Below are 13,568 nucleotides of genomic sequence, written 5' to 3'. Positions count from 1 at the left end.
TACAGAACTCCCAGTCTGGCAGCTCACCAAGAGCGCACCTCTTCTGGGGCAGCTTTGCTCCGAGGGCACGGTCTGTGTGCGTGCTACGTGGACATTAATCTTCGGCTGGTGATAGTATTAGGTCAGGGAAGGAAACAAACAAAAAAAAAAAAAAAAAAAAGGAGCGGTGGAACTGGGGCGGCCACCAGCGGTGCTGGGACCGGAGGAGAGAAGGCAGGTGCTGCCTGTTCTGGTGTCCTGCCAGAAAGAAGCTGGGCCACCGATCCCAGGCTGACTTCAGAGAAGAAATGGCATCAGAGGAAGAACTTCCTGCAAAAAATCAGAACTGAAGCAGCTGGGTAAGAGGCAAACCGCTGTCTTTATTGTAATTTTGTGGAATGTTTGACAAAACAAGGGACGTTTTTGCCTGCTTTTTGACCCGTTTCTCACCAGTAGCGAATATGATCTGTGCTGTGGGGTGGTCTTTTCATGCACATTTTCAGTTGAGGGCAGAAGACCCTGTATTTCACAATTCCCGGTTTTTCCTGTGCTGTAGGCAACAGACAATTCAGCATGGATGCCACATGGAGGAAAAAGTGTAAACATGCAGTAGGCGATTTTTGGTGTATCATTCCGCTGCAGATACGTGAAACAAGGACAACATATGGCACCTAAAGAACACTCATGAAGTGACAAGCACGTGTGTGTATGCGTGAACTATTCTGAGAAGGTGGTAATAACCAAGAACCGATTATTAACTCCCTTGCATGACCTATCCTTGCATTTTCTTCACACTTTCAAATATCTCAGTAATACAATGTCTGTAGGTCATGCTATTACATCTCAAAGAAGGCTGGGAAAAGTGAAGATACATCTGTGATGTTTTATATGGCTGCATCCTACTTAAACATCGTATTTGTTTTGGCCTAGATTATAGTTGAGACTCAGTAGTGGGTCACAATAACTTTGGATGCTGTAGAAGGTGCAGGTCCTTCGGAGTTCCTCGCTGGTGTTAATATCCACATCTTCCTAACGGAATGAACTGTAAACAACCGATGATTTTTTTTAGGCTTGCCACTGAACCAGATTAGTGGAGAAGAGGTAGCAGAAACTATAGCAAATTTCAGCATTCATGATAAACAGGACTATTTGGGCAAATTACTTCTCACCTGAGAATACATCTCAGCTCTACTCCTCCTCTCCGTTAATTTTCTCATCAGTCTTAGGAGAGCAAAGAGCTCTAGAAAGGGAAGGTTTGCTACTAGCGGCTTGGAAAAATATTTTTGTTTTTTTCTTATATATTTCCAGCAAGTTCGTATCTAGTCATGTCTCAGCAGCCTGAAATAATATTAAAATCATGTAAGTCCCACCTTCTGCTTCCATATATCAAGCTCAGAAGAGCCAGTGTTTCATTTACAAAGAAAACGTCTGTAAGGCTCTTTCCACTGTTCTTAGGAGGGGAACAGGTGACAGAACAAACTTCAAGAAAGAGATGAAAGAGGATGCATCATCCAAGCAGATGAAAGCTGCAAAATGCCATCAAGATGAACATTTCTGGGTTTTCCCCAAACACAAAACTGACCTGCTATTTTCATTGCTTTTCAGGGCCATTTATCTCAGCAGACAAAAGGACCCATCAAAGAAGTAACGCAGATGCTCGATGGATGAGAATTTGCAGGTGCAGCAGGAATCTGCTGCCTGAGGACTGAATGAATCAGCAGCAGAGCAGACTGCTGGAACGAGAAGGGACTGATGGACAGGAGGCAAAAGATGTGGCCACCCATGACATGGAGGAAATCCAAGCTACTTCTGTACCTATTTTTCCTGCTATTGTAGCTGCATGCACTGGACAATTCAAGGCACAGATCATGCCTGTGGTGGCTGATGCAGTCCCTGAGTGGAAGAGCATGAGTCCAAGGAATTCTGCTTATACGACGTGATATGTGGATAGTATTAGAAAAGCTGTTTTATGCAGTGCCATCTTCCCTACTACCGTATTGCAGCTCAAACCTTTTTTGCCAAGTGCTGTAATGTTGACCTAGGATTCCAGGACCTAGGATTTTAAAGGGTAGGCTAGGGCTCCAAAATTAACAGTAGCTACAGACATCCCATATTCATGAATTTTCTGCCACTCTGAGCCAAGGATCCATCATAGGAAGACAGTTCCCTTTCCAGTTTGCAAAATCATGAGTATTTCAGAAATAGCGGCATATAGTAGCTGTATGGATGCCATTGTTTGCATCCCCAGGCCAGTTTTGGAAGCCTGATAACTGTTTTATCATTGTTATATCAGTGATATTAATACTTACCACCTGACCGAACCACAGTGGTAATCCCTTTGCTAACGTTCATTGCGGTACCACTGACAGTTTCAGCCTGCCAGTGTCAGTGAAGAGTCACTGAAGCACAACTCTAACTCTTTGGTGAACGATTACCCTTAAACTGGTTCTTTATTGGGATTTGGCTGTACTCTAGTTTCCGGGAACTCAAACCTTGCATTTCCTTTTCCTGCGCTGAACTCCTCCCTATCTTACCTCACATACCTACTGTTTGATTTCAAAAATGTGAAAATGTGGTGTATTTAATTCACGGGAATATTTAAAGGATTTCCTAGACAACAATGGTTTTCTATGTCAGACCATCTATGGTAACTGAAAGTCAACCTTAGTTGAGATGGAAGAGAAGAAGGTCTCATCATTACAGGACTGGTGTCAAGGGCAGGTAGGCACTGGTAGTTGGGACTCAGGACATAAGGATGTTAGAAATGCTGGACCTTTGAAGTACAAGGATGTTTTTGACTACTTGCAGGATTCTGTACAAGTTCTTATCATGAGGACCAGTCATAAAAAACAGCTGGAGTTGTAGCCTTGCTGTGACTCAGTTTTCTGGAGTTACATAGGCATCACATATATTGAAGTTACTGTTAGTGACTACTAATACCTTGTATAGATAGAACTGTACTGTCACATCTTATTACTCGTCAGTTGTTAGCAGCTTTAAGGATTAGAGGAGTTCATGATGGTGCTAAATAGGTTATATATTTATGTGGACTGAAACAGAGATTCCTAAGTCAATTCGTTGCTTCTGTGGACTGAACTTGCCCTGTGTGAGCTAGGTCGACCCAAAACAACAGTTCCAAGCCATGTGTGATGTGTCGTTCCTGTGCATAAATCCAAAACGCCGATCTTGAAATGCCCTGCTTGCCATTGGAGAGAGCAGTCGTAGCTGCCTGTTAAGAAGACAAGCGTACGCCTGCTTTCTGTTGCAGCGTAAGAACTGGAGGCAGACATCTGCCAGGCGCTGGAACCTACGGCAGGGGCAGGAGCTGGTGGCCTCCATGCTGACTGCGGTACCAGGAGAAACATAGCCACCTCAGCACAGCACTTGTGCTTCTGAACCTGGCCAAGAGGCCAGCGTTAGTGGTGTTGCCGATGACAGTTTAACGAATGACCTGTTATTTCCCCACAGCGGTGCTTTACTGAAGTCTGTCACGTCACAGGAGGCAATTCAGACCAGGTCATTCAGTGTGTGCCTTTCTGCCCCTGCCAGTCTCTTCTGATTATACAGAATTGAGTCATCTCCCTTTGGCCCTGCGGCAGAAGAGACCAAAAGAGCTCAACCTTAGATTACCTAATGCTGTTGTGGTTGGGAAGTCTTCTTGAGATGTCAGACTTGGTTTCGGCTTCTCTTTCCAAATCAGCTAGCATGAGTGGGGTTGCAGACTTCTTCTGACCTCTTAGACACTTGCCTTAGCTGTTGAACCTGCCCCAAATGTTTTTGGGGCATTTGCAGCTTTCTTTTTGTGAAAGGCCCTACATGCCTGTTCTGAAAATGCCCACCAATCAGGCACCACAAGTGGGGTAGGAGGGAGAACCACCAGATTTGAAAATCCTGATGGTCAACCCAGTGCTCCAAGCAACTGAACAGCATCAAGACTTAGCAGGTTTTGCGCATGGCCACCTGCCGAAACTTAACATGCTAATAAGGTTAGGTACTGAATGGAATTTTTTAGCATCTTATTGGCACCTGAAAGCAAGACTTTAGTCACTTAAGATGGGTTCATCTCACCTGCCTTTAGACATCCACAGTGTAGATACCTGTGTCTGACTTTTGTCACTGCAGCCTTGCTTTGTATTCACTGCATGATTCATCTGACCTACTTTACACATTTACGTGAAACTCATCCTTATTATGACACTTTAGTGTTTAAATCCTCGTGATTCTGAAAACGTGCTGCCTATTGGTGTCTTTAAAATTATTTGTGAATAATTGTGCTGTTACAATAGTCAGAAGGGTTCGATTAGTAGGCTGTCACTAACGTATTCACATTCTTTCGCCGGAGCAAAACTTTTCTTTGTGTTGAAGTAATTTGTTTTAATTTTGATTTTTTACAGAAATTATTTAGAGGCTGCTTGTGTTTGTTGGAAATTCTGACATGACTACGGATGTTGTCTTCTTTTGCTTCAGATAAACTTCGAAGAAGCATGCCTAACCTCGCTCGGATGCCAAGTACCCCCACCATTAACAGTAATGCTGGCTTTGCTAGTTCTCCAGTCACTGTGAGGAACAGTCAGAGCTTTGACTCCAATTTGCATGGAGCGAGTAATGGGATTTCAAGGATGCAATCATGTAGTAAGTACCTGTGTTCTTTGGCTGCATGCAAGGAATCGATAGAGTGGTAAAATCACTGATCCTCTGCTTTATGAAAAATTAAAGCAGACTGTGTTCCTTCTGCACTAGATTTTAATATAGCTCAGGATTTTCAAAGTTTCTATTTTGGAAAGCAAATTCTGCCGATCTTGTTATGCAGTATTGGGAGTTTCATCGCCTCCTTTTTTTTTTTTTCTTTGCCCATTCATTTTGTGCCAACTTTAGAACTAAAATTATAACAATAATTATTAGTAGTATTGTAGAAACACCAATAATACAGTTAATTCATATAAGCTTACAGTTTTAGTTTTGATACTAGAATTGAAAACCACTTTTCTTGTTAATTTGTACAATGCTGCTTTTATAGTACACTGTATAAATACTATCTTGAAATACATGACCTTCCTACTGAAGTTGAGCCACTTTCTTCCGACCAAATGTGGTAAACAGAGGGTTATATCCTCAAGTATAATATACTTGTTGAGTGGGGGAATTGAAATAACTCTGTAATTAGTTTAACTTAGGTGACGTCTTGATGGGGGGATGAAGGGAGTATTGATGTAGTGGGTGTTGAATTGTTAATGTAGAATGTGAACAAGATAGATCAAGATCCAAACCCATCTTTTGTAGCACAGTGGTTGAGGTACTCAGAGAAAATGGAAAAAGTGGATTTCACTGGACACAGTCAGGAGAAAGGGTTTAACTTATGCTTCCCATGTCCTGTGAGATTTTGGAGGGAGAAGTTGGCAAAACCTTTTCCTGTGGGTGTTTCCTTTCAAATTTGAGCAGAATTTACAAATGTCTTCAAAACTATTAAACTGCATCTTTTCTTGAAAATATACTTGACCGCTGGATTTATTTTGTTTTATTTTTGTCCTGTTTGAATAGGAGAATGGAAGTAGTTGTTCAGGTTCCCACTTGAATTTGCATGGTAGTGCATTGAGGGTTTAATTTTATTTGCTATTTTAGAAATACATATTTCTCTGTGTGTTTATGTGTATATATATATATGTGTGTGTGTATAAAATGTGATTTTTCTGAAATAATTTTTTGAAAAACATTTCTAATAAGTGGCTGTGCTGGCATATTTAAGGAACTGTGTTATGATAAGACTTCCATAGTAATATATTGCCAGTATTGTTTAATTGAATCACACTCCTCTATTTTCCCCTGTGTCTTTAAATGATTTTAAGATGTCCTTTTTCAAAGACTTGAAAAAGTATTGGCCTGTATGTGGTATGTTAGTTTATGTGCTTCAGGCTTTTGACAATTTGCTTTTGATATGTGGACCCTAAAACAGATGTGTGTCTGATGTCCACCAGAGGGCAGGGTTGTGTAGAAAAATCTATATATAAAGCTTCTGGAACCCATAGCATTGATTTAAAATGATAGTTTACATAACATCGTCCTTGGAATATGCTGTTATGTTCAAGACCTTTTTATAGCCTTTTTATTGTTTTTATACATAAAGCTTAGACTTCTGTGATGTTTTATAATGCTTTAATGCAATGATCCTTAAACAAGATGTGGTTATTGCAAGCAACCTTACAAAAACCTAAATGATCTAACTAACTAATTTATACCATCAGCAATTTCTCCTGTTTAAAGCTCTAATTGCATAGGTGGAATTAGTGTGCTTGTAATGGCTCATGAAACCTCTTTTGAGGGGAGAAAGAAGGATGAATATGGACTTTTGTTCAGGATGGGGATGGAAAATGGTATTTTAGGTCAGTGCAGTGTTACTGGATACAGTATTGCATCCAAGGGGTTTTTCAGCAGTTTATAATTAGCAAGTAAATTGTATAATGATGTGTTTATGCCTATTCAGATCTATCTAGAAATGAGCGTTACTGCCTGGCCTCATCTGTTGCATACTGACCTTGTTACTTCCTTTTCTACCACTCTTTACAGTTCCATCACCAGGACAGCTTCAACACAGAGTTCACAGTGTGGGACATTTTCCAGTGTCTGTCAGACAGCCTCTCAAAGCTACTGCCTACGTAAGCCCAACCGTACAAGGTAGTAGTAGTAGTAGTAGCAGCAGTATTCCAGTGTCCAACAACTTGCAGTTATATTCTAACACTGGGATCCCAATGCCAAACAAGGCTGCCAGTCAAGGGATTGTAGGGCGCAGTGCTCTTCCAAGACCATCGCTGGCCATCAATGGGAGTGGCATACCCAGAAGTAAAATTGCACAGCCAGTTCGAAGGTGAGTTAAACAGGCCTCCTTCCCTATGTGGACGGCTTTGGCTCAGATTGTGGGGTTTTTTTTCTCCTGAATATGAAGCTGGGCTATAAAAAGGAAGAGTTTCTAGCTCCCAATGCTGAGTCACTGAATGGGTGAAGATTTCTTTCCAGAAATAGTGATGGACAATGGTTGCTGGTGGTTCCTGGGAAACTATGATAATTGATAGAAGGTAATCACATACAAATAAGAATGGATTGCCGCCCATCAATAAGAAATCAAAACAAATGGAAACCTCATATCATTAACATATGTGGCTTGCCTTCTTCCAGACTTGTGCCAGCTGCTATTTCGATATCACAGAATGAGCAAATCTTAGAGTACTTAAATAGTGAGTTGCATCCCTGTTGTTGTAAAAGGCGGGAGACTCTAAAAATGCAACTTGTGACATTGCAGCATTGTGAGGAAGGAAATATCCTGGATACTACGGTCTTGGGTTAAACAAGCATCTTTTCAATTCCAGCTGGGAGACAATAGGCAAACAGGGAATCCGGCAGTATCACATACTTGCAATGATCTATACTGTTAAGCAAATGCATTTTTGCATTTTTCCAAGAGAATTTCATCTCCAAATGATTTTTTTTAGGGCAAGCATTAAAATAAACTTGAGGAAAGAGACTGTATTTTAATCACCTTATCACAGCTGGGAGTTAAACTCTTAGCTGTATGTTTTGTGATTAATAGGTGATGGAAGTTTCTCAAAGAGAAACTTCTATCAACTTGTGTCAATTCTTCCAACTATTTCTTCCCATCACAGGCATCCCTCCTCTGGTGAGGGGCCACTGCATGACCACCTGGTTTTCTGCTGGATGAACTGTCACCGTTTAGCTCTCACCATTTTTATACTTTTCACTAGATACTGGCTAGATCCAGAATAAGTTCAGTTGCTCACATTCTCTCTTTGGTTGAGTTACTTGGGGATTACACCGATGTGACTGACAACAGATTTTGACCAACTGATAAAGAGCTGTCAGGTTTCTTCTTTAATGAAGACTGTGCCATGAGATTTCTATTATAAACTCCTTCACTCTCTGCTGGAACTCCCTTTATTAGAGTTCTTTATAGTAGAGGGTTTTCTTTCTCTTTTTCCTTTCCTCAACTTTGTGTTCTTCTGCAGAGCTCTTCAATCTTTGATAGCAACATGTGAGAAAGACAGAGACTTTCTGGGTCGTGAAGACCGGTCCCTTGCTATTTTGTAACTTTTCATACAACAGAAAATATTAAAGAAAAACTAAATTAAGAGGTTTCAGTGGGAGGGTGAGACACTACTCTCAACACTGGTTTTATTAGAAACTGATTCAAATCAGTAACAAAGTTATTTATAGTCCAGAAAGTCTGGGCTCCTGTCTTCTCACCTTCAAATGTACCTTGTCAGCATCATATGTTGCCGTAGAGCCAGACCAATGATCCTTGAAGATAGATGGTCTTTGCGCTGTGGGAATGACAAGTTTATAGGACTCTAAAAGCACAGGCAGATTGGAGCTCAGCCTACAGTTCTTTAAGACCCTCATTTCATTTTATTTATTCATGTGGAAAATAAGGGCGGTTTCAGTTCACATGGAATTTTCTTGGAAAGAATTCAGCCGTCAGCAGCAGATTTTCTCACTGTTGATTTTTGTCACTGTGGTCATTTCTAAGGAATGGTATTTCTGATTATCAGTTTAAGAGTCTAGCTTCTGTTAGTATACTGAAAATTAAAGTGGTTTTAGTCATAACTTGATTAAAAGTAGAAAAGGTCTTTTGTTGTTGGGTGTTTGTTTGGGTTTTTTTAATCAATCAGATGTTCAGGGAGAAGTGCACATTCAGAGCAAAGCTGTGTCTTCATGCCTACGGCCAGAAGTAGTATTGTGGTATTTTAGAAACTTAAAATAGGTTGTTAGACACTTTATACAGGGCCTGCATTAGAGAACTTCAGTATTTACTGCATAGGATCAAGCATGTGAGGGAGTGCTTTTGATAATTTGTAAAATAAAATTATAATGGCCAAGATAACCAACTTGGCTAAATATTAGCTGCTTTTCTCCTTGCTGTCAGAAATTCATGCATCCAAAAGCAGTGTAAAGAAATTTTAATGGTACAGTCCATCTCTACTTAGCCTTACAAGTGAGGCAGCATTTTTTTTTTTTGTTCCTGTTGAATGGATCCACGCAACCCCCAGCCCTTTCCAACTCCATGCTCTGGGCTTCTTGCAGACCTGCCTTCTCACCTCCCATCCCCTATCTGCCAGTCCTCCGCTTCCTATCCTTACCCGGGAGCACGACATGAGGGGCAGCCTCCAGTAAGGCAAGGTGAGCCAGGAGCCGAGTAGGACAGCCAGGCTGCCCCACAGTACCCAACCAAGAGCAGCACTGATGGTGACCCCAGGGTCAGCCAACAGTCCCAGTCTCCAGACAAGTCCACAGTGACAAGGCAGGTCCCAGCTAAAGCCAGGAAGTCAATCAGCGGGTCAGGGTCTGGATCATCCCAGGTACCAGGCACAGGCATGGCAGCAACATAAGCACCGCTCCGGAGCCAAGGTGGGAGGCTTGCTTGTTCCTGCTGCCTTGTGCTGGAGCCAGTCACTGTAATCCAGCTGATGGGAAAGTAGAAGGGGACTACAGGCCCTCCAAAACTCTGTTGTCTCAAACCACGTAGCATCATACTGACAGCTTGTGCCTGTTTGAAACAGTTTTCAACGCTGGTGCGTTTTCCTGTTCACTGCCCTGTAGCAGAGATCCGATTCTGGATACGTACCGGTATTCTTATATTTATTTTCAACGTAGTTAATTTTTCTTTACTTCTGCCCTCTCCATTTTCTCTTGAAGATTGTTAAACATACTTTCATTTTTTTCTTTCTGGGAAAAAAGAAATGAAAGCAGCAGTTGCAGAAAACGGCAGAGGCAGGTCATGTTTTATGCCTCAAGTAACTTGATTTATATCAAAGATAAGTGATACTGCAACAAAGTGGAGCTGCACAAAAGCAGCTTGGCTGAACCTAAGTTTAAGCACCTTTTTTACTTAGGTGCAATTTTTTTGCCACTAAAAAAGCAGTTGTAGCAGAGAGGCGAGAAGCTGCTCTGGTGACTGCTTTTAACTTGCTGACTCTGCCTGCCTTCCAACATACCTCTGGCTTTTTCCAGCCAAGGGCATTTGGAAGGGAGAGGAGGAGTCAGTAACTCTCAGAAAAAGCAGAGAAGTGTGAGAACAAGGCTTAAGACCTGGTTTTATGAGAAACAGTTTCACAGAATTGGGACACTTTATTTTCGGCAAATTGTGCTGTAACTAAAACGTGGTTGCGGCAAAGTAGAGATAGCCTGCCTCGTCACCAGTGGGTTGACAGTCAGATCAAACATGATGGTTGTTTTTCCTTTTTTTTTTAATCTTTTCTGAAACAGTTAACTCGGTGGTATCTGGAGGGTTTGGAAGATGGTCAACAAGCATTTTTTAGTAAGTCCTCATTCACTAGTGAGAGATGCAGCCCAGGTGTGAGGGTGGGGGCCTGGAGGATGGCAGGTACCTTGCGGGGGTGTTGGTGCTGGGACTGGTGGCTCTCTGACTTCGGCTGTGGGCTGGAAACACGTCATCATGTGTCTGGATAAGTGTCTGGAGCAGGACTTGGTAGAACTCTTCAACTGATAAGATGCCTGAATTCTTTAGTGTTGGTGCATAGTGTTTTTATAAAGTGCTGTTTTTTGACGAGCATGCTGAGCACAACAGCTTTTTTAGCTAATGTTTCCCATTAGATCTCTGCTGTCTGTAGTGACAAAAATAGGGTTTTATTGCCTTTAGTCCTGAAGAACGAAATCTTCCCATTTAGGGGGGTCTCATGCATCATGAGAATTATTCACCAAATTCCTTTTTACCAACCTTTTACCCTGTTAAGACCAGTAACAGTAATGGGGTCTCATTGGAAGTGGCCTTAATTTCACATTTGCATTAGCATGGAGCCAGAAATATACCAGAGCGATGTCTCCAAGCAAGCCACAAAGTCAGTGTCGCTACAGAAGTAAATGATGTTTGTTACCTTGATCTTTCACATGAAATATGACTTCCTTTGTCTTTTTTTTTTTTTTTTTTTTTTTTTGGCCATTCATTTAATACAGTTTTCTTCAGCCTCCAAAGCCACTTTCGTCGCTCAGCACGATGCGGGATGGGAACTGGAGAGACGGCTGCTATTGATGAAGGATGCCCATCAACAGCGGAAAATAAATAATGCAGATTTCGTTACCCAGCTGGCTGGGTAACAACGATTTGGGAAAGGAGGGTCATACAGTATTATTTCCCCCAGGATTTTAAGATTTAACCATCCATAATGCAATGTCATTTTTAAAAAATGAGCATCTTATCAAATACTAAATATTGCACTTAATCAGTTACCTGAACAGCTGCATTGTTATCAGACTAACAGTGGCAGCGTTGGCATTTGGAACTGAAGAAAGTATTATATATGTGCAAAGTACCAGACTATCTCCTTGGAAAGAACTAGGAGACAATGCTTTCCGGGCAGCTTTGCCGTACTGAAATTCTAAGATAATTTATGAGTGTAAAGGCATCATGCATTTTATTTTGAATTTGGGGGGACTTATGTATGTGCTTGAATTCTTTTCTAGTGTTTCCTGTACATTTTATTTTGTATACTTAAGTTCACTTAAACTTGCCTGAACCTTGAACAACAGAGAGATAATTTAACTTTTCTGTGCCATAAATAATATTTTTGGGGTAATGTACTTTTTTAGCGCTAGGAACATACCTTACAAAATCGTTCCATTGGCAATACAAAGCAGTATATTTATGTTGCAGAAGCACAAAAAAAGTAGCATTCACTGGAAATTGCCATCCAGCTGGGTCAGCATGGTTTTGTTGGTCTTTCACCATTTGTTCAATTGTTAATTTATTGTCATAGTGTTTTGTATTTAAAATGGCAGCATAAGTCACATTGCACTTACAAAGATACAGTGATCTCTAAAACTACAGTTGGTTTTCAGTACTTTATTACAAAGAATAAAATTGTAATGTTTTATTAACAGTTGCTTATGGAAAATGAGTTTTAATGCGAATAAATCTTTTTGATAGCTCTTTTACAAAATCCAATTGCACTAATCAATGCTTTCTTATAATGGCATATGACTTAATATTTGATTACAACTGTGTATACTGCTGTTTTGGAATGTTTCAGAAATAAAGAATCTATTTCAGCAATAGTGCTGTTCTTGAGTGTGCAATGTAAACATTGTCAGAATTTAGCAACTGGCATCTATTTAACTCCTGAAGTTTTTATTACTTAGCACTTAGATTATGCTGGATTTTTGCAAATAGTAACTAAGTTAATCTGAAAATTTTTTAAAATCTTATAAATTTGTGTTATGAAGCCATAGTATGCATAGGAGACAAATAAGTATTTTGAAATCAATGTTGTTATTATCTTAATTTTTTTTTTCAATTTAATGTTCAGATTCTGCAAGCGCAAATGTGACTTGCAAGGGGAAACAGAGATTGTGTACCAAGTGAGTCTTTCACCGTGGCTCTGAATTCTGTCTGAATTTTGCTCTGAATTTGCTCAAGGACCTGTTTTTCTTAGAAGGGCAAACTAAAATAAAAAACAAAGGAGAAGCATTTAGTGGTGAGTAAAACCTTTATTACAGTGAGAAGTGATTGTATAGTAGTGCAGTGGTATCTCTGTGCAGCATAATATTGTTTGACAGAGACAAATCATTTTTCACACTTTAGTTCTTTTAATCCAGTTAAAATCCACTTTTTTTTTTCCCCCCCTTCAAAAAAAGCAGGACCGTTGAAGAGGGTATCAAGAAATATTCCAGCAAGGAAATTACCTCTGCACAGGTAAGTATTTCAGCAGGAGTATGTGGAACTCATCTTGTTCGTAAGAAACTTTAGTTGGAAGAAATTACTGCTGGTTAAAGCAATCGGTCATTTTTGGACAATCTCTGTTGTCTTGAATGGTTTGTCTCGCTTACAGACTGATTGTGGCAGGGGTGCAGAGCCAGCTCAGGGGGTGCTTTGCTATTTGCCTGTGACAAGGAGGGCTGCAGAACCTCCCAAATTAATAAGCTCTCCGCTTCTGGTGCTAGGGAACCAGTGCGATCTTTCTCATAAAAGATGGCTGGAGACCAGTGGCAATGATTAGCTTCTGCTCATTGCTGGCCGTACCAGCCCTGGTTTGAGCTGTCTCTTCACTCTGTTCCCTAGCGCCAGGATTTTATCCCTGTTCCTCCATTATCTGGGACACCACAGCCCCACATTACTGTGAATTTTTGAAATAGGTTGCAACTGTTGGAGGTAATACTGGGTTGTACACTGGAGGGCAGTATATACTTTGAAAATGTTTTCTTTTTAGTAGCTAAAGCTCTTCTATTTTCCAGGCTCTTGGTTTGAACCCAGTGCATATGTTTCTTTCCACTGTTGTTTATGTATGATGACAATGTGTTAAAGGAAGGTGCCCAACTGTTTGTGATTTGCATTTTTAAATTTCACACTACAAAATGTGTCATGAACTGGAGAGTCAAGCATTTTGGATATAATGAGCTCTTTGAGAAGATGCAGTTGTTTCTCCCTTTTTAATTGTCCTGTTCCCTTGCAATACATTCTTTCATCATGTCAGGATTTGGTAACCTTTTAGCTTAGCTGCTTTAAGTGCTTTTGCCAAGTATCTGTCACATCAGATGCCATCAAACTTTAGGAGGAAACCCAAGGTGTGAGC

General features: G+C 40.7%; 1 protein-coding gene across 2 annotated transcripts in view; it reads left to right on the top strand.

Annotated features, from left to right (window-relative positions):
- SLAIN1 (SLAIN motif family member 1) overlaps positions 1-12,052 on the top strand; it is a 54,206-nt gene extending 42,154 nt beyond the window's left edge. For both annotated transcript variants that reach the window (XM_076362397.1, XM_076362388.1), the window contains 3 exons: positions 4,447-4,611; positions 6,541-6,838; positions 10,957-12,052. In XM_076362397.1, coding sequence (XP_076218512.1) covers positions 4,447-4,611; positions 6,541-6,838; positions 10,957-11,032 — 539 coding nt within the window. In that variant the 3' untranslated portion in view covers positions 11,033-12,052. The remainder of the gene's footprint in view (positions 1-4,446; positions 4,612-6,540; positions 6,839-10,956) is intronic.
- Positions 12,053-13,568: the final 1,516 nt, after the last annotated feature.

The sequence above is a fragment of the Aptenodytes patagonicus genome, chromosome 1 (genome assembly GCF_965638725.1).
Source record: "Aptenodytes patagonicus chromosome 1, bAptPat1.pri.cur, whole genome shotgun sequence".
NCBI classification, from domain to species: Eukaryota; Metazoa; Chordata; class Aves; order Sphenisciformes; family Spheniscidae; genus Aptenodytes; species Aptenodytes patagonicus.
This window is presented reverse-complemented; position numbering and strand designations above follow the sequence as displayed.